This window comes from Carassius carassius, chromosome 45 (genome assembly GCF_963082965.1).
Source record: "Carassius carassius chromosome 45, fCarCar2.1, whole genome shotgun sequence".
Classification (NCBI taxonomy): Eukaryota; Metazoa; Chordata; class Actinopteri; order Cypriniformes; family Cyprinidae; genus Carassius; species Carassius carassius.
Genome location: NC_081799.1, coordinates 8,836,477 through 8,862,267, shown reverse-complemented (window position 1 = coordinate 8,862,267; position 25,791 = coordinate 8,836,477). Strand labels below are relative to the sequence as shown.

The window sequence follows — 25,791 nt, the reverse complement described above, 5'->3', positions numbered from 1 at the left end:
GGTGGGCGTGGCTTCAGCAAGTAGCTCCCGCCTTTTTGCCCATTTTTGATTGTCCGAGAGAGTTGCGCAGTGACGCGCTGCCAAGATGGCAACGGCCCACTCTGCACACTTAAGGCTTCAAAAAAATACTTCAGGAGTCTACTGATGACGTCAAGGACACTACGTCCATGTTTTTATACAGTCTATGACTGTACCTAATATATATCCAAAATAATCTATATTGAATCAAATCGAACCGAAAGCTTGTGAATGAGAATCGAACCTTGAAAATTGTGTCAAAACCCAGACCAACAAAACAAGGTTTACATATAGACTTAGTTGGTTGTGTCTAAAATGAAAGTGTGCGTGTCTGTATATTAGATGCGTGCAGGTCTTAAAGGGACAGTATTAAACATGCAGCCGACTGTCATTAAAGGGATAGTTCACCCTAAAAATTTGTTTCTGTCATTATTTACTCATTCACATGTTGTCCCAAACCTGTCTTAATTTCTTTCTTTTGCTGAAGAATTTGGGTAACCAAACAGTTGCTGGTCCACATTGAATTTGATAGTAGCCTAAGTCACTGTGGACCAGCAGCTGCTTGGTTTTCCACGTTCTCAAAAATAGCATATGTTCAGAAGAAGAAACTCATTCAACGTACATTCAACAACGTTGGAGTGATTTTTTTAAATTCTGTAATAAATATAAATGTATAAATATATGATGGCATAAAAATAAAACACTATAGCCCCTTTCACACTGCGATTCCGGAAAATACACGGGTAATGTGTCCCGGCAATTGTTCCTGGGTCGCTAGATTTTGCTCCTTTCACACTGCCAGTGATTACCCAGAATATGTGCGTGCGTTCACACACAACCTGTAAAGGTCCTGTAAGGACACATGACATCAGGATGTTGTGTGTAATGTACGAGTCGAAAACTCTAGGCACGTTAACTTTTACTGAAGCTGGCAAACGATCTCAGCTTCAGCGGTGAAAGGCTTTGTCTTTATAACAGGGAAATTAGTTTGGCTATAATGCTCAGAATAGTAAAACCAACATGACAAAGAATCGTGATACAATCGTGGTATTTCTAAAAACAAAATTGTGATCATATTAAATTGTATTAAATTTTTTACTTGTTTCTAAATGGGTAAAACATAATGGTCTAAAGGATACTGGCAAAGATTGTTAAAGATGTAAAACAACAAATTATTAGTAGTTGGGTCTTCACTGTGATCCTTTTAATGCCATCTAATGATTCTAAATAAGTTTTAAATATGCCAGAAAAGATTTTTTGGTAAAGAAATAGTGTTACAATGTATGCTTTTTAATGGGTGTCTTCTGTAAATCATAAAATAATTGTATGATTATGTCATTGTTTTTTGCTAATTAAACTATTTTTTTCACTATTTTTTTTTTGACTTCACTATTTTCACTATTAAACAGGACATATTCTAATGTATAGTTAAAAAAAAATCTGTATTAAACTTTTACCGTTTTGAAACCTTTTTCATCTTTGACCCGTTAATACAAATGCACAAAACCCACTTCAGCTTAATAACAAAAACTACGTACATTCCATTACTCTTAATACGTCCACCTTATTTATTTTTTTATAAAATTAGATATGAATATCCCATGATTTTTGCTACAATTCCATGGCTATGGTCTAGTGTTATAGTCTAGTGTTTTGTGAATTGAAAAGCCTTCTGGATTATTGTGACACAGTGTTTTCCGTGCCAGTTTTTTGAGAATGTCAGCGATGATTCATCTGGCTTTAAACTGGTTTAAATCACCGGTTTGTGGAGAAGTCTGCAGTGAACCCGAATGCTTTTTACTGGATCTCACAGTGCTGTTTAATACTGGTGAGACCGGTCAGCGAGTAAATGCATTCGCTCTTAGCTTGCGCTGTTTTCTGGCCTGAGCTGATGGTCCAAATGGTGCAGTTCAAATGTGTTACGACGTTTTATTCCACATTTGTCCTGTTTGCCTTTTAATGTTTCTCATATGCAACAGATATGACCAGCAGTTATCAGTTAGTCAAATGGTTGTGGCAACAGTGCAAACTCTATAATAAAATCACACCAAGAAAAAAAAAAGGTGCAAAATATGACAATTCAGTCGCAGTCCAGAGATATATTCTCTCTGCATATATTCAAACTGTAGAAGGGGATGAAAATGGAGGCGAAGATGACGAGGGGTGTTTGTGGACGTGGCTCAAAGACAGGCGTGAGGAACATGTGCAGGCCCTGAGAGGGCCGTCTGGCCCCTAAAACCTTATAAAACTGCTCAACCCAGCTTCGACACCACGAAGTGCACACTGGGAAACAGAACCGTATGTAAGACCTACATGTGGTTATCTAGCAATTTCCATTAAAAATGACTATTATCTTGAATTCCAGAGGTTAAATAGACTATTTACATAATTAGTGGTGTTTGCTAAGGAAAGTGTGGTGAGACCTTCAAGGGGAAATACAAACAGACAACAGTAAAAAAAAAATACAAAAATATATTTGGACAATCATGTCACTGACAGACATTCAGAGCGTGACTCCCTGTCAGACATTTCAATGGTGATTTCAGGACACTGCCTTCGCAAAAATTATTACTATAAGTAGAGACAAAAGGCATCTGCCACTACAATTAAAGTCTAGCACATTTCTTCTAAAAGCTAGCCCATTTCCTGCATATTCAAACATCAGGGTCCAATTCATTCGCCTCCGAGTCAGACTACTCACTTAGCGCATATATGTCTGAGTAACTTAAAAGCCTATTGGCTGTAGATTGGCAGAAGTGGCATCATGCAACCGCTTTCAAGAGCAGGCACTTCCCCCTCTACAGCTCACTACCTCATTTATCTTTCACAGCCACATCTGATCATCAATACCTTAAGATTTACACTGATTTGAATACAATATGTATTAGTTTGGTTACGAAAAGCGCTAAAACCTAGCACACCTGTCAAAGCAAAGTTTCCCTTGAGGCACTTTTAGCAAATTCATGAAAATGGTGTCATTCAGGCTGACAAAACTGTCAACAAAACCGCCAGTAGGACCAAAAATAATCCACTAGGCCATGACAAAAGTGTGGTGGTAAAAACCGCTCTGGCATATTACAAAATGAAATCCTGTACTGGGCACTGCATTCAGCACTGTATATAGGCTTTTGCTTGCTCTTAAATGCAATTCAGTGGTATGGTACTTCCTGAATAGCAAAATCCTATTTAAAGGGACAACAGCTGAGTGTGGGCCAAATGCAATGCAATATGACCATTTATAACATGGCTGTTTACGGCAATAAGTGCATAAAACCTGACATCACAGTAAACAATTCCATATAACAGCAATAGAAATAGACAGCTTAATAAGATACCGATTAGTAAGACTTGAAATGACAGGTGTTTTTGAGATATATCACAATTTTCTTAAACCATAAAATGTATACTGCTTTTTAAAATCGTGTAAGCTCCACATTCATTACTTGTCACTTTTCAGTGGCTTTTTGTACATGGTTTACAGTACACTAACAGCAACTGCAGTCACCCTAGAGTAATCTAGGGTTAAGTGCTTTGCTTGAGGCTTTAACCACTCAGCTGTCAGTCCATATATTTCATCATTAGTCTATCACTAGTTAGTCATCTTATGACGTTTGTTATAAAAAACATTTATAGAAAGTTCAACAGTGCTTCTGTCTGAACTTTCACATTACATTAAAAATAAAAGGCTACTGTCATATTACTAAACAGATTACAATGATGTTTATACTGAACACATGCGGTCTACCTTAGGCCAAAACAGATTCCCAGTGCTTCATTTCCACTTGAAGTCAACATGCATTCGCAAACAATTTCACTTCCATAATGTATTTGAGTAAAAAAAAGATATATATCACGGTTAAAACGTCAAGATTTTATCCATTGGGGAATCATACGGATGGTGTGGGTGTTTTATACCAGAATGGAGCCAGAACCTGAAAATATTAGCAATATCAAATAGGGCTGCCGCGATAACAGCATCATCGCAATACCGCACTATTGATGAGCATAACCGCAGAGGAACGCAGCAACCGCAATATTTGCGCTTTTTTTTTTTGTAGCCTGAACAGACATCGAATGAGCGAGAGATTGACTGAGTGCAAGTGATTACCTGCATCTGTCCTTTAGGCCAAGTAATGTATATTTGTTAAAATAAGTGGTCATGTCCAAGGAAAGTGAAATCTCTGTTTAAGCATCGACGCTCTGCTGGTCAGCTGAGCCTTTAAAAGTGGCGCTCAAAGTTAAAATGATTTCAACCGCATTTCATTACATCTCTCTTTGAATGAATCTGCATTTTGAATGTGTAGCTGAATGAACGGTTTAAAGACTTACTCAAAACAGTCTCTTGCTGCCACCTTTCAGCATCTCAATGACAGCCTGTCCAGAATGCGCAGGTGAAATATCAACAGAAAAAGTCTCTTGTCCAATCAGATTCGAGATTCAGCACTAACTATGGCTAACAATAGCCAAACGATTTTATTGTCAGGTTTATGTTCTGTTATGTGGACTTATTTTGTCATTCGCTGTCATTATTTGTCATTCAAATAATTCATGCCATTTTGGCGCCGTTTAATGTGGAGTGACAGATCGCTGCTGTAGCATCTCAGTTCAACAGAAGCAGCAGCGCTAGCACTAGCACACGTGAATTGATTATCTCCTCCACATTAATACCAGTTCAGCACAAAATAAACATGACTAAACATCAGAGGCAAGTTAAAAGAAAGAGTACAACTTTACAATATGTATCCTGTCTCATGTAATCGCTCAATCAGTGTTTCAACCACACAAAGATGTCAATATAACTGCTTGTAAACAAGGTCACGTAACATCACAGTTACCTCACAAAAAAACATATGCATTGACCATGATCACATTAATCAGATGTTTTGCTGAATATATGCACCATATAATATATTCATTATAACTTTTACTGTACTTCGATGTTTAATTTATATTTTTTTTTTATTACTGCCACCATTTATATATTTAAAAAAGCGAATTGAAGTAGAAATATTCTTATGTAATTGTAGCTATTATTAGGGCTGGGTATTGTTCAAAATCTTTCGATCCGGTGCCAATTTCGATACCTCAGTTTCGATACCGGTTCCTAATGATACTTTTTTCGATACCATTTGTTTTAAAATCCATTTCAACATCAACACAAATACATTAAACACAAAACTTTTATTTTTCACCTTAATTAAAACAAATTCTGGTAACACTTCACACTCAGGATAACATTATTAATACAACTGGTTGTGCTTTTTGGATAGGGGTGTGCAATTCAGGGGCGGACTGGGACCAAAAAGTTGCCCTGGACTTTCTGGCCCACAGCAGCCCACCACATCATAACGCAAACGCCCCTGTTTTGATGTAATTAATTAATTTAATATTTAAGTAAACGGTTTGGGGATTTTAACCAATAGGGCAACTGATCCTCTGTTGGAAAAAAAAAAAAAAAAAAAAAAAGAACAGCAGCTGTTCATTTAGCGACTCCTAGTGAGTGATACATGCTCATCAAGACACAAACATTCTTCTAGAACTCACACTTTGCATTCAGTTAGCAGATCCATACGAATCATGCATGAAATAGAAGTTTATAAACTCAAACGATAGCTTTATGTGCTTTACAGATGAACTTGAAGTCTTTATTCATTTGAGATGTTCAATAATAGATAATCTTTGACTCGGTAATACAAGTTCATGATCCGATTAGTGAACCGATGATTCTTTTGAGTCAATCTTTTAAAATAATCATTTATTTTGTTTAACGAAACCAGTGTTTCACAAACTGGATAGATCTGAGGTGCAGGGCTCCACGTCCCGCCGCTATTGTGTTTTCCAGTCCGACGGGCTATCGTGAATAGTGATGTAAAATTCCTAACTTGATTCGTGTTGTTCACTTGCTTGAAGGGGTGAAACGGATCGTAGCTGACTGTTTGCACTTGTTTCGAAATATTGCTGATTCAAGCGTTTTAAACAATTTGCGCGTGTTCTGCGCTCACTCATTCAAAGCACGCGCTGCGAGCAGCATTTCAGACAATGCGCGTACAGAGAATGAAATCATCTTTCGCGTATCGTAACTTCTGAATGAACACATACACACACAATTATATCAAAATAATTGTCTCTGCAAGTATTCTCGTAAACAGTCGGTTATGTTTTAAGTGAACGTATACAGTGGCCTGCTGCTCAGAGAAATTCGCTGTACCGGATAAATCTGTCTCTCTCTGTTTTTTAGACGACGTGACAGGGGGCGTGTTTCAAGATACGCAACGGAGTAGTAGACCAAACTTTACAGGGAGGGAGGGCAAAACATTCATCCAAACAAATGCTTCATTAAATTGGTGGTATTGCCGGCTTTGGTTGCAATACTCTTATCGCATATGTTGCACTTTTGCTGACCCGGCATCCACTTTTATAAAGTGTAGCCATACTTTAGACCTCTGGCATTGTAAAACGGAAACGTTTTGAGAAAAAAAACAACTACACTTGTGTTGTGTGACTGCGAGTATCTTCAGAAATTCTCCCCGTCACGTCACGTGGTGATGGACAGCCAATCACGGCGAATTTAGGTCCTTACATGCACGTATGCTACAAGCTTTTGGAAGTCTTTCGTTCGATACCATAAAGGCATCGATGTTCGGTACCCAGCCCTAGCTATTATGTTGTATAGCCTAAAAAATCTGTCAATTTTAACCTTCAATATTATAGTCCTGTAGTACCAACTGACTCATGTATATTTTACAGCATTAGTTAAGAGATTTCTTTTTTTAATCAATATTTTTATTATTTTCCCATCAGCAATTTACAGAATCAGTATAATTTACAAGTAAACATTCTTTTCTAACCACCCTTCCACCCCCATCCCATCCTCACTAGACACAGCACTTAAATGAACATCATTGCGAGGCATTGGGTTGCGTGCGGTGTAAAATAAGAAAAAAGGAAAAAGACAAATAAAAAAGAAAATAAATAAAATACATAATTCTGATAATAAAGAAATTAAAGTCAAGAAGGGTAACATTATCACATCAGCATGTTCAGTCAATGTAACATCCAAATTATTTACGTATGAAATAACTTTGTCACAAACATTGATTGACTTTTTTCAGATTAAACATTACTTTTTCAACAGGCACATAGGACGAAAGTTCTCCAAGCCATACAATAGGCCTTGGTGGTTCTTCTGATTTCCATTGTATAGCTATACATTTCTTTGCTGCTATCAGAGCCATCTTAACTAAACATAAAATCTTCCTTTGATCAGGTTGAAGAATTCATTCATCCCCCAATAAGATAAATCTCGGGTCATATGGAAGCTTGACATTAGTAATTTTGTCAATAGTTTGTATTAATTTTCTCCAATAAATTTTAAGTTCAGAACAATTCCAAAACATATGCAATAATGTACCTGTTTTACATCTAGGGCAATATTATGAATACGAATCACTGATCTTGTGTAATCTTTCAGGTGTATAATATACTCTATGTATAATATTGAACTGCATTAATCTATCTACTATTAAATGAAAACCTTAAAGCACTTTCAAAGATGAGTTCCCAAGTATCAAAAGTACATTCCAGATCTTTTGTAATTTTTATTTTATTGAGAAAATTTTGCATGCGTACCTGATATATATGCAAAACTGTCGATAATGAATCGAATCAAATCGGGAATCGACTCAAATCTCAACCTTGTGAATGAGAATTGAATCGTGCAATTGGCATCAAATCCCACCCCTACCACAAGGGAAATTCCTTCACAGTAGGAAAAGAAATTAGGGCTGGTCCGACTACCATTTTTTGGGCTTCAAAGCTTCAGTAGTAATCAACATATTCTTCTCTCTAATAATCAAATATTCTGATCCAGCCCTAAAAGGAATACTATGGAAGTCAATTGGACCCACCAAATGTTTGACTACCAGCAATCTTCAAAATATCTTCTTTTATGTTCAACATAAGAAAGCAACTCATACAAGGTTTGGAACGGCATGAGGGTGAGTAAATGACAGAATTTTCATTTTTGGGTGAACTATCCCTTTAAGAAAGTAATTACACACAAAAACAACAGTTCAGTGCGTACTTTGTTTTGAGGTCACGGTTTGGTATGTTTTTGATAAAGAAGAGATGAAAAAACTAAACATATCAATTTATGTTTATTTATTTATTTATTTTTAGTGAATTCCTGATTAGCCTCTGTCTTCATAAAAGTTGCTACAGCACACTTTTTACTGCAGTCTATGGTGTTGTAAAATAGGGGAAGAGATTTTTGTGTACTTCCACTTTTGGATGCAAAATATATCTCTAAGTCAGAATTGCTGCACTGTCTATTTGACACACATGCATGTGTTGACGCTCCTTCAGCGAACTGTCAAGTTAAACAAATACTTGCTTTACTGTGAGTCGCAAGGCAAAATAAAAATACTCGGTTTAAAACTACGTTCAGCAGACATGCGCTGCATTCATTCAGCTCTTTTTTTTATGTTGCCTTAAAATCAAGCCACAGTTTTCACATTTTCATCCACTTCAAGCAAATCAAGTGGCACATGCAATGCGACAATGTTGCATTATACAAGTTACCTGAGCTAAAATTACACGCCTTACAACATGCATAATCACTGAAAATGTTAATGCACTGATAATCATAACTGCTGTTTTTCTGAAGAAGACTATGAGAAAGATATGCAAAAGACTATCAATAGGGCTGGGTTGAAAATATTGATTTTAATAGATTCTCATTTTAATGAACAGATAAGGATTCTTAAATCCCAATCAACCTTTCAGTCTATGACCTTTTCAGTCAATGCATGTACAAAACTCCACTAACATTAGTATTGTGCCTCTGTTCCAATCCTGTACTTTAGATATGAAACAAGGCCTCGCTGCTTTCAAAATCAGTCAATTTTATTACAAAATTCAAAACAAGTATTTTATTGAATCTCTGTGTCATGACAGATTGCTTGTTCTTCAATATTTAATGCTTGAATAATGTTTGTACTCAACTTAATGTAAATGTTTTATACTAATCAGTTGTTAATTAACCTTTAATATTATAGTAACACAGAAAATGACAGGGCTTCCTCTATAGTTTTCAGCATTATCTGATGTATACTACCTGTCATGATACCATAATCAAATTAAACAAAGATTGTAACTTAAATCAAATAATTGTGAAATGTGTTTCTTTAACTATCAATACTTTTAACGTGACCCATTTCATCCCACTATTAGCTTACTACAGCATTAAATAAATGTTGGGTACATGTTATTATGTCTTTGACTTTCTAAAATTGCTGGTACTTGTGCAGTGCTGTGGTGGGTGAATTTACTCAGCCAACCACTATGGTGGGGTGACCTGTCAAAAGTCTCAGATTGACAGAAGAAAGCTGATGTATAGAAGCAAAAATGCACACTTGAATCGAAATAATTATATCTTCAAGTCAGACAAAATCAGTTATCAATAGGCGCTTTTCCACCAAGATTACCTGGAACAATTTGTGCCAGGAACTTTTTATCCCCCAGACCTGTTGCTACTGTGAAGATTAGGCAAATAGTCTGGTGACGTAGGTCTGCACGCGTTTCTCACTACCATGTATGAAAATTTTGGACTTGCATCCTCGAAGTCTCTGGAGCTCAAAGTCTCTGAAATCGACGATGCAGATTTTCAAAAAGGCGCCATCTCCTGCAGTGGACTGCTAAAGTCCCCTAGTTCCTGGGGAAAGTTCCTGCGGTGAAACGGGGCTAATGTGCACAGAAAAACAAATGCATGTGCAGAGTTTTCACATTTCCAAGTCTGTGGTATTTTATATCTTAATATAAGAGACTTTAACATAGATTTACCAGCCATCACCATAACCCTCGTAAACATTTATCCAGTTCTACACCTAGACAAAGTGCAAGAACAAAAAGCTCTGCTCATTACAAATCTCACTAGTTCAAAATTCATACTTTCTAAGTAAGCACATCTTAAGACCTGAGATTTTGTAGATATCAAACAAACCTTTTAAGAGGCAAAAATGGTTCACTGTAGTCAATGGTCTACTACAATGTTGTCACACTTGTGTTCTGTGAACATTTGTTAAGATACAGATTACAGACGTATTCTAGGCAGAAGGACCCATGGTTCGATTATGAAGAAAAAACAGGATTAAAAGGATTTAACTTATTTCAAATATCAAACAAATTTTGTGCCCTTTTACATATACCAAGCTAATGCATTTTGAAAACTATTGATTAAAGTAGACATACTTCATCAAAATGAAGACAATAGCCTATTAATGACAAAAGAGCTTGCTTAGTTGACATTGTTCATTTAAATGGATTGGTGTAAGACAATTACTTGTTCACATACAGCCATGAGGTCAACAATTACATGCAAATTACTCAATCTACTCTAAAAATGAGAATGTGGCATGAGGTCACTGAATAAATATCAGCTGTTGTGTACATGTGTCTCATATTTGTGTGCATTACAGTAGCAGGTAGGGCTGGTCCGAATACCATTTTTTGAGCTTCGAATCTTTGGTAGTTATCAAGGCTGAACATATTCTTCTCTCTAATGCAGTCTACAAAATACAATACAGAACCTATATGCTGTCTGGATGTGGCATAGCTGACAAATTCCCGACAGTAAACTGCTGCTGCGCTCTAATTATTACATACTGACTCAATTTCAAATGATTTTCAATGGTCGCTTTGTCGCGTACCTTATAGACAGAATTTGGACAGATGTGGCACGACATAACTGTTGAATCCTGTGTACAGTCGTGGCCAAAAGTTTTGAGAATTACAAAAATATTGGAAATTGGAAAAGTTGCAGCTTAAGTTTTTATAATAGTAATTTTCATTTACTCCAGAATGTTATAAATAGTGATCAGATGAATTGCATAATCCTTCTTTGCCATGCAAATTAACTTAATCCCAAAAAACCTTTCAACTGCATTTCATTGCTGTCATTAAAGGACCTGCTGAGATCATTTCAGTAATCGTCTTGTTAACTCAGGTGAGAATGTTGAAGGGCACAAGGCTGGAGATCATTATGTCAGGCTGATTGGGTTAGAATGGCAAACCTGACATGTTAAAAGGAGGGTGAACAGAATGTTGAAATTTTCATGTAATTGTCATGTAATTGTCGATAAAAGCCTTTGAAACGTATGAAGTGCTTGTAATTATATTTCAGTACATCACAGAAACAACTGAAACAAAGATCTAAAAGCAGTTTAGCAGCAAACTTTTTGAAAACTAATATTTATGTAATTCTCAAAACTTTTGGCCACGACTGTAGACGGTGTAATAAAGGCAGGAATATCGGTGTGTCTGTCTGTTTGCATTTATATTAATTTGAGAACAGTTCATCTAATCGACTTCATGCGTGGCGGGTGTGTAGCTGCAGACCCAAGGGAGAGCAGTGTTGCATTCTGGTTTCAGACATGTTCAGAAAGAATAATCTTGTAATAAACTACAGAACGGCGCGAGCCGGAAGCGGTGCGTCTCACGCAGACAGGGCTTATATGCTCCGAGAACGAACACTGCACTAGTGACACGAAGCACACAGGTCTGTTAAGAGCAATACTTTTAATATAGACATTATTATTAGGCTGGGCTACTATACTTTTTTTGCCGTGTTCACAAGTATTTTCCAAGCAAATTAACGTTAAGAGCATGTTTTCATCATGTGTAAAATTACCGATTAACAAGGCTGATAAAAGCAGCTAATTTTTTTACACCAACAATATACTATAGCTTACTACTTACAGAACTCAGGTGATTTTTCACTTGATGTGCTGTTGTGGCAGGACAGTTTCAAATCGCATATTTGGCACACTGCCTTTGTCTTGTCCTCACTCAATCTATAGTGCTCCCATACAGCTGAGGTCTTCGGCATTTTTGAATCATGACGTTCACTCATGGCCGATTCATATTCAAGGCTGAATGAGAACCATTTCTGGGGTTGCCAATGTTCGAAATTTTATATATATATATATATATATATATATATATATATATATATATATATATATATATATATATATATATATATATATATATATATATACATATATATATGTGTGTGTGTGTGTGTGTGTGTACATGTTTTTGTGACATATCAGGACACAACTCTGTATAATGACATGGGTATGACACAGGTATTACAAGGAGAGGGTGACTTATGAGGACATAACCCATATACCCATTTTTCAAAATGCTTACAAATCATACAGAATGAGTTTTTTTGAGTAGGTAAAAATGCACAAAGTTTCCTGTGAGGGTTATGGCCATAGAATATATAGTTTGTACAGTATAAAAACCATTACGCCTATGGGATGTACCCACTTTTCACAAAAACTAACGTGTGTTTATGTGTGTGTTTGTGTATGTGTGCGACTCAAAATTTAAAATTGAATGCCAACCCACCGAAAGAATATTCGAATAATCTGGTCCAGCCCTAGCAGCAGATATAAGTCAGTGTTACAGTTCACTGATAAAGTCAAGTGTACTTCAACTGCTGCTTTAGTCAAGAACAACTGCAGGCAAATCATGGCGATCTTCTGGCTGACAACTTAAGATCAATACCATGACTCTTCAGGCAAAGTAAACATCATTCAATACTGCCCAGCCAAGATATTAGAGATGCAGACAGTTATGAACACATACACATACAAAAAAAATTTTCTTCTATCAGTTTCAGATATACAGACTCCACTTTTTACCTTATAAACACAATGATTAACTTCTGAACAGTATTTTCGAACTTTTATTGTAAATATGTTTTAAATAAGTTTTAAAATAGATAATTATATAAACACAGTATACATCAATTAATCTATTATTTAACTTTTAAATGTGTCATGTATTTTTTCCATGTTATAGTTTATTTTTACTGCCTTAGATGTCAGCATCTTATGCTATCTTCAGGGCAAAAATGGAACTGGAAAAAAGAATGGATTTACAAACATTATAAACACAAACATACAAAAAAGAAAATTATACAAGATTTTATTTGCTATATTTTTGTGTTTAGTTGGTTTTATTTTGTATAATTAAGTAACAAATGATAAAAAAACTAAAACTTAATTTTCACTAAAGTCCCTAAAGTGAGTGTTATTTTAATTTTATATATATATATATACATATATATATACAAACACACATACATACACACACACACACATATATATATATATATAACATTTTTAAATATGTACTGTATAACAGAATATTGTAATAGCATGATTTAATCTAATAATGTATGTGTGTTAAAAAGTAACATTACATTAAGTAATATCTGATTATAACAATTAACTTAACTGAAATATAAAAGTGTACTAAAACTTAAAATTACATAAAACTTATACAGTATATAACATTACATATACACAAATTTGTAATTTTATATTATGTAATTTATAATATTAATTATTTTGTGTTTTAAATATTACACATGATACACAAATCAAATTGTGCAAATCATGATAAATGCACATATATTTAGATAACTTCTTAATATAGGCCCAAAACTTGGCAGACATCAACTTGGTGGTCTAAAACATTTCACACATTTTCACACAATTTATCTCCAGCTTTATCTCAGTGAAACTGAAAACCTGACACAGGTGAAGAGTGAGGCATATGTTATCATTCAAATCAACCAAGAGTTAAAATGTGGGACTCTCATTTCACAAGAGTTGAATATCTTGTTTACACATTACACCCTGCGTCTCTAAACCAGGAGTGCCGTCTACCTAGAGAGCATTTTAGGTCATCTCATTTAGAATTATAATACGCCAAACTATGTAACGTTAGTCAGCTTCCCTGGGCTTATTAAACACAGACCGTGTCTTGCATATACACTGCTCTCTTCCTTAAAGACTGGATTAGAGCAACTAATGAGCTAAACAAGCACCGCAAGCACGACCCAATCTACGATTACCGGCTACTACAACAGTTTCTAAAGACGAAATAATGATACAAATCAAATGACATTATGATCATGTTTCAGATTGCACTGGTGGTGTTAGCACGTTAGCGCACTGCATTTCCCTTTGTGTCACCACAGAATCAACCACATAAACACACACGCACACGACGGGAAATATGCGTTATTAATAGCAGAAGGATTTGTAAATAAATCATTCGTAAGGTAAAACGGATTAATTTAGTGGCTGGCTTGATGGCGGTTGAGATTAAAACGCCAAACCGTATATAAGAGAGCTAATGGGCTAAACTTACATTAGACCCAAAATACGCCTCAAACCTATCACCTGAGCGCAATGCTGCGGTGTTAACATCGAAACTGAGGTGAAAGCACACCTTTTAGACGCTGACAGTGGCCATATGAGCGTTAAAGCGCACTGAATGTCAGTGTTTTGTGTCTGAATGGTAATATTTGCTGGCACTCACCAGGAGTAGCTCTGCTCCGCCATGTCAGTCAGTCAGTCAGTCAGGCAGCAGCTGAGGACTCGGGTTCGGCTCAAACGACGAGATTATCTCCTCCACACGCTCACGATCTCGCCTTCTTCACTGAGCCCCCTCCGTTAACAACATGGCGATGTGTTTTCCTTCGGCAGCTCGCAGCAGAAATGACAATGATTGTGGCTGTGCTGCTAGTCGCGGCAAAGAAACAAAAGCAGTCCGGGGGAAAACCGAAACGTTTGGCTGACTTCAGCTGGCTGGCTTCCCTCGCAACAGGCCCCGCTTTCAAAGGCCCTCAGATGAGCTGCAAACCCATCTTGGGTGTGCATGCAGAGAGAGCTGTGTGTGATGGGTTCGTAATGGAAGCGCACGGATAGCTTTGTTTTCTGTGGCGAGCGCGCGACTGTCGCCTCTGCCAGAGGAGTGCGCGTGCGCGTGCGCGTGCACGCGTTTGCCCACACAGATGAGACTGAAGGGACACGCTCTGCCACGCGGTCACATGCAGTACTGCAGCTTCCACACGCGCCTCGTGATTGGCTCGGCTCAAATAATACAGTAGGCATATGTTTAAAGGCATAGATCACCCAAAATGAAAATTATGTAATTAATTACTCGTCCTCATGTCGTTCCAAACCCCTAAGACCTTCATCTTCAGAACACAAATTAAGATATTTTGATGAAATCCAAGAGCTCTCTCACCCTGCATAGACAGCCACACAAATGACACGTTCAAAGCCCAGAAAGGTAGTAAAGACATCTTTAAAATAGTCCATGTGACATAAGTGGGTCAACTTCAATTTTGCTTAGCTACGAGAATACTTTTTGTGTGCAAAGAAAACAAAAATAACATAATTTATTATACATTTCTTCTCCCCAAGTTAACATCTTCCACCATTTTGGAGAGTAGGCTACCCTTGTGCATGCTGTGCTAGCCTTTCCCCAGAATGTAAACAGTGCTGATTACGTTGTCTGGGGAAAGTGCGTACATGCACTTTGGTGCTCTCCAAAATGGCGGAAGAATAGTTCTATTCTAGCTTCGCAAAATTTTAGTTGAGCTACTGATCTCACATGGACTGTTGTACCGATGTCCTTGCTACGTTTCTGGATCTGGGAACATTTCAGTTGTGTTGCTGTCTATGCAGGGTCAGAGAGCTCTCATATTTCATCAAAAATATCTTAATTTGTCTTCTGAAGATGAACGGAGGTATTACGGGTTTGCAACAACATGAGAGTGAGTAATTAATGACAGATTTACAATTTTTGGGTGAACTATCCCTTTAAAAAGAACAAATGTGAAAAAGGCCAGGAAGATGCAAATGATGTTAGCTTTGAGTCTGTGATCCTCTTTAAATCATTTTCTCATTTCTTAAACAAAATAAATAATGGCAAATTATTATTTTATAAATATGTTTTTATTTTATTTTTTAAATAGATATTTATACAGATATACCTATTTTATACATATGTGTGAATTATAATTTTTTGTGCTATTTTATGTATTTATATAAAGGTAATGTTAAATTTGATTTTTGTTATATTTTTAATAAGAATGTAAATTGCAAGCTTCGCATTTTTATTGATCACACACAAAGATGCATGAGACGATTTAGCTTTTTTTTTTTTTTTTTTAAAGACATACTTTATTTGCCAGTGTACAAGACTGTTTGGTTTTGTTCTAAATTATTTTTTACATTCAGTCAATTACAGAATCTGTATATGAAATCCCATGCTTATGTATTAACAATTTTAACAGTCATTTTGTTTTTTATTAACAATATTGCCATTACATCTGCAACACAATTCTATTAATTCATTCGAAGAGCATTTTTGGCTCGGGTCACAGGAAGTTTTTTGCTTCAGATGTTTCAGGTTTATTTATGGGCCACTATTTTTGGCTGTATGGCAGAGGTTATACTAAACACATGGTACACCGATTACGCTGTTTTTTCCTGAAAACATTTTGTGCATCGGGTAAATTATCAGTTATTCAGTCAATAAGTCAATAAAAGGACGCAATGGCGATCTCCTGCTAATTCAAAGTCAAAACTACAGTAAAGGGCCATTATTCTTATTTTCCTCAGTCCAGGAGCTCAGTGACAGGGTCTTTGTGTAAGGTATAGAGAGGAGTCGGATTAATCCCCCCCGGGGGGCTTCAGCCTGGGATTACAAAAATCTGCAAGGAGCTGTTGTTCCCAGAGATTATTCCCAACCTGTCCTTGTAACCACAACAGTTGCTTAGAGAGACACTGCCCAGAGTCAGTGGACTATTGATTCTTAGGTGTGTCTCATCTAGTCCTGCTTTGCATATGGCCTTGAACTCCCCCTACCCTTTTTATTTGACCAAAAAACATGAAAAAATGATCTTAATACATGTATGAAATTCAGTTTGAGTCTATGTGATTTTATATTTCAGATATTCTATCATCCACCTGCTGAAAATAAATCCTCTCTAAACTGTATGATTTGAGGTGTCATTGATAGTAGCACAAACAGTTACACATCAAACCTCAAATCCTAAGTATCACAGAAACAATAGTAGTGTTTCAAGAACTAATAATATACATTTTTAACCAAGTGTCTATTTACACTAAGTGCAAATAGCCCGCCTTGTTGGCAGAGGCTATTTACACTAACCCCGCTCACCAACGCGTGATTTGGTCTAATCAACATTACAGAAGACAGTTAACAGTCTTCAGCTTCAGTGGCACAGATGGTAAAACGTGTGTTGTACTCATTTTGACGTGATCGAATCTGCCTTTTTGGCTAACTTTTTTCTCTCTTTTCAAATTTCAAATCACATCGGAAAAGCATTTATTTTCAATAAAAATGAAGGAAATAATCAAAAAGTTAAAAATAAAGTATCGGGTAGGTGTAGGGAGGATATTATTGTCCCAATAAGGTGGCATCCATTTAATAATTTGAATTAAAATGTACACTCAATAAGTTATTATTGCATACTGTTTTATAATGTACTACAATAGGGCCACTGATGTGCAGATTATTGCCACTATCTGCAAAAAGTAGACTAGTATAAATAGCAGAAAATCCTGCTATTTTAACAGTGTAAACAGAATCTTTAACTATTTGCACTTAGTGTAAATATCCTCTATCGCTATATACACAGTGCAAATAACTGCTGGCCATTTTTAAACCTCTGGTCTCAGATGTTTTTATTTGGGAAGCATTTTTACAGCCCCTTGAATATTTAAATGAGTGCATGAGTGTGATAGTTTAATGTTCTTTATTTAAGCTGCTTAGGACATCTTTTGTGACATTTATTATGTATAAAGAACATGTGCACTTCCTCTTGTGCCTTTTCAGTATCATTTATAACCATTAGATGGCGTGCCAGTGAAAGAAATACTCAAGCTTCACAAACAATCCGGCCAGGGAATGATTAAGAAGTGTGGGTGAATACAATGTTCACATTTTCCTAGATATATACAACCTATCCAGTGCATCATGACTTCCAGATGGTTGTGATGTATTCACCCTGCAGTAACTAGAGTCATTTAAACTAGAAAGAAATGTGGGAATATTAAACAAAAGAAATATTACTTTTGTGTTATTTTACTGTAAAAAAAAATATATATTAAAAAAGTGTATTTTTTTAACAATAAAAAAATATTCACATTACAGCTTCTTAAATTTTTAGGTAAATCATCTAACCGAAAGATGATTTTTACAGGGAGCTTTAAAGTTTCTCTTATGTCGCCAACAAGCGCATTTAGGGACATTCTACAGAGTAGTGACAGATTATTTTCCCCCCCCATATCATGATGTATATCCGACTGTAACAGATTATAAAATGTTCATTTTTTGTATGTGTTATATACAATGTTAAGGAATAGTTCACCCAAATTTTTAATTAGCCGAAAATGTACTCCACCTCAGGCCATCCAAGATGTAGATGAGTTTGTTTCTTCATCAGAACAAATTTGGAGAAATTTTGCATTGCATCACTTGTTCACCAGTGGATCCTCTGCAGTGAATGGGTGCCGTCAGAATGAGAGTCCAGATTAATCGTTCACAATAAGATTTATAATATGCATTGACAAAATAGGATGAATATTAATTTCATGGCAGCTTTAAAAAAAAAAAAATGAATAAAAAAATTATTTCTTTATTACCCGCTGACAAAATGAACCTCATCTGAATCAACAGGCATCACTGGACATCCATACCCATTAGTACACTTGCGCCGCTCACTGTTAATCAGTTTTAAGTCTTAAATGGAAAAAACCCATAGTGTTGACGGTATCGCTATTAGTTGCTGAAATTGCAGAAAGAGATGGAAGAGATAGAAGCTCATCTAGGTGGTTGACTATCAGATGCTGTACTTCCTGTGCAGTGCTGGGGCACACCTATGCTCATGCACTCTTACTGATTCAAAGAACCTGATTACAGTTCTCATGCACCTGCAAAACCAAGAGGCACTTATGTAAAAAAAAAAATAATAATAATTGTGTAAATGTGTGTGTGTGTGTGTGTATATATATATATATATATATATATTCACATACATTATATGCAAACAATAAAATAAAGGTTGTTACTTCTGCTAAACCACCTGTGTGAAATTGAGGGAATATGATACACTAAAAATCACCTTGGGATCACCTCGGTTATTCAGAAAAGTGAAGTCAGTGCTGAGAATATATGTATTTATTTATAGAATATTCTGGTCAGTTCAGCTCTGTGACAAGAGAAATTTGGCCCATAAATATGGCTCGGTAAAACCTCGCTGTATTGTTGATATAAAACAGATCACTTTTAAACACACAACAAACCCAATACTGTGCTTCACTCACAAGATAAGATGTCTGGCTTTGCTAACTTCACGTCCTGTGAGTATAAAGTTACTGCCCATGTCAAATGGGCACCCTGGTTACCCGTCAGGGTGTGAGATATCACTGCGCAGGAAGTGGAAAGTCTGCACTCCCTGGGTGAGCAAAGCTACTCAACACCAGACTCACAAAGGGATTGAGACCGGTGCAAATCACAAACAGAGAACCTGGCTGCTCCAGCAGATGAATATTAAAGCGTATTCTGGGTTCAAGAACAGTTGAACTAAATCAACTCACAATTTTGATTACAGTAAAAATAATTCTGACTGATCCTTGTTTTCTATGGAAAACACAAAAGCAAAAAAACAACAACATTATAATGTTTTAAAGGACTGAAAGCAGATGTATGTAGTTTTGAGTATTTTTGCGAATTTAGAGCCCCCTACACTTTAAGTGATTGGAATTCACTGTCGTAATTAGTAATTTTAGGGGGTCTTTAAACATTACAGTATCCCTAAATTAGTCTGTATAATAATGAGAAATCCAATGGCAAATGACCCATATGCTGTAGTTGTTACGCATCATAAGTCCTTTCGAATGAGGGTGTCTGGGCTGGGTTGATGAGCTGCTGTCAGGAGCTCCTGCGCCAGGGCTCCAGGGTTCTGTGGGATCCGGGTGAGCTGACACAGAATCCACCGTTGATATAAGAGCCTGATCAAAGCCGCCCTGTTTCGCCTGACCGATTTTCACAGGATTACGGATTAGGGAGACAGGAAGCAGCGAGAGAGGCGCGGAGACAGACAGAAAGAGAGAGGGGGAAGATGGAGAATGAGAGAGACAGACAAACAGAGGGCACAGAGACAGCTATAATTATGTGGAATCACATACAGAATGCAGAAATGCTTAGTACAAGAACGGTGAAATGTGTAAAACCCCAAGACTGAAACTGTACGAGCAGAAATATTACATTATTTTCATTACAAAACTATTCATCTTATATGAGGTTTGCACATTTTTGCCAACCTTGGTACCAAAATGTCCAGATAAAACCCTGATGTCTGTTTTAATTTTGTATTTTGTATTATTATTATTATATTATTCTAGCAGCAAGCATTAAATGTGCATCAACGTGCATGCAAATTTACCCTAAATGAAGGTATTGCTCAGTAGTTGCTGCCTAGTTTGACACCAACCGTATCTAAAAAAGTGCCTCTAATGTCGTATTTGTGTAATATTTTTCAATGTAATTTTTTGCTTGCTATGATCTGATAAGACACACATAAGCCCGAGGTCATGTCTTGCATCTGTGACATCTATTTCCCCTGAAACCCTTGCAGTGCGACCCTGTATCCGTCATGCACACAGCACAACCACAGGTTCACTAGGCCAGTGTGGCTGTAAAGCATTGAAAGCTTGTAACTATTAAACATGGTGCAAGCAACTGAACACATGGGTCTTGAATAGCTCTAATTAAATAAACAGCTGAACCAATCGGAATTGAACCTTTAGCAATATCCGTGCAAAGACTGCTGTTGTGAACTGAATCCCAGCGTGCATGAGCAGATTAGGCATGCATTTGCTATTTATATGTGATTGAAGAAAACGAAATATGAAAATGTGGCCCACATGAATTTTGATGCATTGTGAGATCAGATGAAATGCTGTATTCAAAACACTTAAATTATACAGTACATAAACTCATGTTACCTGCTATTTCATGGAGATGCAAGGGCCAATCTGACACTGTTGCGTGACATGATAGTTTGCAAAGCATTTTTCAAGTGCCAAACTTTTCCTTTGCCTGCATGGACAGACTGCGCATACATCACTCCTCCCACAGGAGAGCTGTTTATAGAAATGTACCATCACATCTCACCCAGAACGCATGTAAGCAAACCCAACAACACAGGGACATGCACAGACATTTTTTCGTGCACTTCTCACATTTATTTAAATTTTTTTATAAACAAAACGTTAAATATATTAGAGGTATGCGATGTTGACAAAGAATATATTGTTTCTAAAAATTCATTGTTTTCTAGGATTTTATCGATAATGATAATTAGATGGTATTTTGGTTGATGGACTGATTTTTTTATATTCTTCTGTGTGGTGATCAGTTCACAGAAGTGATAGAAATTAGTTCAAATAGAAACAAGTTTAAATAGATTTTTATTCGTCATAAAGCTATTTTATTTTTTTCTAAAAGTGTGCATCATCTTTTCAGTCAAATTCTTAAATTGGATCAGTCAATTAGAATAATAAGTCATTTGGGCTGTTACCAAGCAAATAGAATCAGTATTGATAAAATTAATCTTTGCAATGCAGAGAAAACACAGAAGCTGCATTAGAAAAGGGGAATTTAGACAGCGTTACCACTGGCAGAAAAAAATCAGATTTTTTGCCCACATCTGACACAGGTCAGAATTTAATGCACATGTGTAAACACAAAAATCCACACAAGATCCAATTTTTTCCCATCCGATCTGAGCCGTTTCCAAATGTGGTTTTAAATCAGATACTCTGGACATCCGGCCTACGTCTAAACACACATATCTGATTCCCTGCAGAACTCCCAACGCGAGGGCGACACGTTTGCCTGGAAAAGATAGCATGTTAATGCCGTTGTGCTGTATGTGCTCGCATTTTACTGAGATGGAAACGTAAAAAAATTGCTGGCAAATAATAGCCAAATGGCCACTCAACGTGAATTATATAAATAATTTTAATAGCACAGCCATTCAAAACCCGAGGATCAACCATGTGCAATTACTCACAATCATTTTGGGCGGGAACTATGTAAACAACAGATAGTCTATCGTATAACAGTCGTGTCTATTGAATGTAAACAGAGAGGCCAAAAAATCGGGTATGGTCAAAAGATCGGATTTGTAGATATGCAGTAAATGCAGCCCTAGCACTGTTTAATGCAGGACATAAATGTATTTAACCTGCAGTTACACATGCATTAATACTGTTTTGATATTTTAAACATAAAATGTTGAATACTGATATTTGTAATTATATTATAAACATTTAAAAAAAAATGTAAGATGATTTAAATGTAAAATTATAACTGCCAGTAGGTGGCAGCAAGCCACTGTTAATAAGTGAGTCATTGCGATTGAACCGAATCATTTAAATGCTTAAGTCATTCAGCAACAAAATAGCATCATGTTGCTCAGAGACACAAATTGGAAATAGTCAATATTGTGTCTAAAACATAATTGTCTAAATAAATAAAAAAATGTGTTTATTTAACTGCTTTATAAAATCAATATCACATTTGTAATCATGCTGCTTTTTGGTGGAAAAAAGCACACACTGATACTTGGGCACTTTCCCATCACAGACAGGCAGAGAGCCGCAGAACTGAAGCCCTCCCTCCCTATCCAGTTATATATACTGATTAGGGAGGTGTGATCATTATGGTTGCACAGATGTAATTTTAATACCACACAAGTTTATCATGAGATGTTCATGTGCATTCAAAATTCCCCACCATTTCCCACCAAAATCTTGTTTACCACATATACTAAATGTTTCAGTAACTTCTTTTCTTGTAACACTAATGTCTTTATATGTTTACTTTGCACCTGATAGTCCTTCGATTTACATTATCTGCACCTATATGTTTCAAGCATAAAATCAACTATATTTTTAATCAATACCTCTTTTAACATTTTTTTTTTTTGGCAATGGGATTGTACTTTGCATGAAGAATACATGCAAAGCCTTAGAATTAGGCCAAAATTAGGTAATCGGGGGAGGAAGAAAGGTAGGAGGCAGGAGAACTGCAAAGAAAAAAAAAGAAAAAAGTTTATGTACTGTATGTTTATTTTTACAAATTTTTATGCAAATTGGTCTCAATGATATTTCATATTTCATTTCCTGTTTCCTTGTAGTGAATTATCCATTGAAATCACGTTGCTGTCGTCTGGCGATAGAATGAAATGTATGTATGTATGTCTTTTTTTCCATGTTGTGTAACATGACAGGGAAGCGGCACAATCTGATAAAATAAGGTGTGAGAGTTTGTTCATTAATCATCCACTGATGCCCACATGACACAGACCACAGGTCAGTCACTGCCACAGAGACCTACAAAAGAGACTTAACAAAGAGACCACCATGTAGGTAGAGAACATTTGAGTATAGTGAACGCAGATGAGCCAATGGCGGTCGAGTTTCAGTTGCATGGGGAGCAGAACTCTGACATCTGTAGGTTTCAGTGCCATAGAGAAACATTGGAAGATCCGAAGCTCGCATCGTTTTTATAGGGTTTATGCTTAATAAATCGATGTGCCTGTGGTACTTGTAACAGTGATTCCAGGTATCTGAGGTTCTGAGATTCTGAGGTGATAGGCACTTGAATTTATGTTATTCTATTTATTAAACACAAACAAAACAGAGAAAAATGTCCTGAAGCATTCACCCCCAATCCCAATGAAGACAAAAACATTAATGTCATCTTGTCATCAAGGTATCTCTGGCTAAAAGTAGCTAACGTTAAACTTAGTGAGTCCATACAAACCCATATAGTGGAGTGTTCTCGCCTCTTGTACAGTGTATGGCAAAAACACATAAACGAAGGTCTACATTTCACTGTCTCCTCATATTAAACTGGTTAAGTGTAAATTTATTTAATCGTACCCTGCGATACATGATCAGTGTTGATCCAGGATGTGGATCTGCGATTGTGACGAACGTAACATAAGGCTTCTCCCAATTGCATTGTGATCTGTAAACCCTCGCTTCCAAATTAATACCCACACTTTTAATTTTTAAATCTTTTATATAACCCTCCACTTGAATGGTGGTCCTCCTGTGTCCAACATTTATCAAAAAGATATAGGGACAAGCTTTTCACACTGAGAGCTGTCATTGTAAGACAGTTAGCAACTCCGTTTGTTTGTCAGAGCTGGCAACAGTAACTAAGGTGGGCGGGGCTTACCGATGGGACAGTACACTTAAACTGACAAACGTATACCTTTTCTACCTAGAAATACGGTACTTCAGATAACCTTTTAGAGGTACAAAGATGACCCATTAAGAGTACTTCCCCAGTGACAAGCTGTTGTACTCCTAAACTTTTTGGGCAGTATTGAGTATTGCCATCAATGTGCCAAAGCAACACTGCTCAAAAAGTTGCCTTGTGTATCATCAGCCTAAGATTTATGTTGAAGGCAGATAATTAATTGTCACTTATTGGGTCACACTAAGCCTACTGATTTCTCCTTATGGCAAGTGAAATCTTTAGACTACTGAAATATCCCCAAAACCTACAATGCGTAAATGTACTTGAAAAGACAAGAATGGGTTGCACCTTTCTGTTCCCTCCCCCTTCCTGAATGTCTAGTGCAACAAAACATGTAGATGTTAGTATTTGTGAAGTGTTGTTTGCGATGCAAGGCACAGAAGCACTGGTTGTGGTCCTCAGTTGCCTGGGGTGAGGCAGAATCTTGTTGCCTCAACCGGGGGTGGGAGGGGAACATGCTCCAATCACCCACTAGCCCCTGCTGGATATTTTATTTGTCAGCACATCTATCTGTACAAGCAGGGGACCAATGGCTGCAGAGGAAGTGGTCCTTCTGTCACAGAAATGGTTGGCACAGAAGCAGCATATCCAACCCCCTCCTGGTCCCTTGCCGTCATCTCCTCCCTCCCCTTCAACTTCCTCTATCTCTCGTTCTGTATTGTCTTCCTGCAAGCTCTTTCAGCCATCAATGAAATCGCAATCAACCCTTGTTGTGGACTGACTCTTGCAGCTGGCTGAGGGAATCAGCAGGGCTGCAGAACATCTGCCATATCTTGGAATCACAAAGCTAACCCTCCTTATTCTCTTTTCATACCCATCATTCAATGCGATATACGCCTTGTATTTTCTCTCAGCACCCCATTCTGCATTCTCTTTTTCCTTAGGATTTAAGCTTGCTTACTAGCTGTTTCCCCTCTCTTCTCCTCTATCCCCACTGACTCCTCCCTCCATTGCTCTCATACTCCCTCACTCACTCACGAACACAAGCACACACACACACACACACCCTCCTCCCCCATCGCTGCAGTGTCTCTTAACTGCCTTGGAGCTAACAAGAGAGGAAATAGCACACTGACAATTATAAAAGGAGGAGAGAGCACAATACAACGAAAGAGTGCCATTGAATGAGTGCATGTGTGAGATGAGATTCTGGCTGATCTGAGGATGTTGGTGATTCAGGACTAAAGGGACGGATCGCGTGCTCCCTCTGCCTCCCAAGCGAATGTTTGTCTGCAGTGTTGCTGGTGAATGGACGGCAAGCAGTGAAACGGTGAGGAAGCCTTTTTTCCTTTTTTTTTAGTCTTCTTTCCATACACCCTTATTCCTGTTGTTACACCAATGGTAGCTTCTCCGGTAGAGTCCTTGGGTTTGTTTTTGGCTTGGGAAGGTGAACATGAGCGTGTTTAGCACCTCGGGTAGCAGAATGGTATTTTCCTCCCCCTCGGTGAGGGGATGCTCAAGGAGGATGCTAAAGCAGCTCTCCTGAGCCCTGATTTGGCTAACGAGTACATGATTGAGGACTAAACATCTTTTATG

The 25,791-nt window shown here is 37.0% G+C and overlaps 2 protein-coding genes across 2 annotated transcripts in view; one reads left to right on the top strand and one right to left on the bottom strand.

Moving 5' to 3' along the window:
• The window catches only part of sppl3 (signal peptide peptidase 3), a 39,706-nt gene extending 24,834 nt beyond the window's left edge, over nucleotides 1-14,872 (bottom strand). The window contains exon 1 of the mRNA XM_059538544.1: nucleotides 14,419-14,872. Coding sequence (XP_059394527.1) covers nucleotides 14,419-14,441 — 23 coding nt within the window. The 5' untranslated portion in view covers nucleotides 14,442-14,872. The remainder of the gene's footprint in view (nucleotides 1-14,418) is intronic.
• Nucleotides 14,873-25,189: 10,317 nt separating this feature from the next.
• gnaz (guanine nucleotide binding protein (G protein), alpha z polypeptide) overlaps nucleotides 25,190-25,791 on the top strand; it is a 45,557-nt gene continuing 44,955 nt past the window's right edge. The window contains exon 1 of the mRNA XM_059539976.1: nucleotides 25,190-25,525. The gene's annotated coding sequence lies outside the window, so the exon portion shown is untranslated. The remainder of the gene's footprint in view (nucleotides 25,526-25,791) is intronic.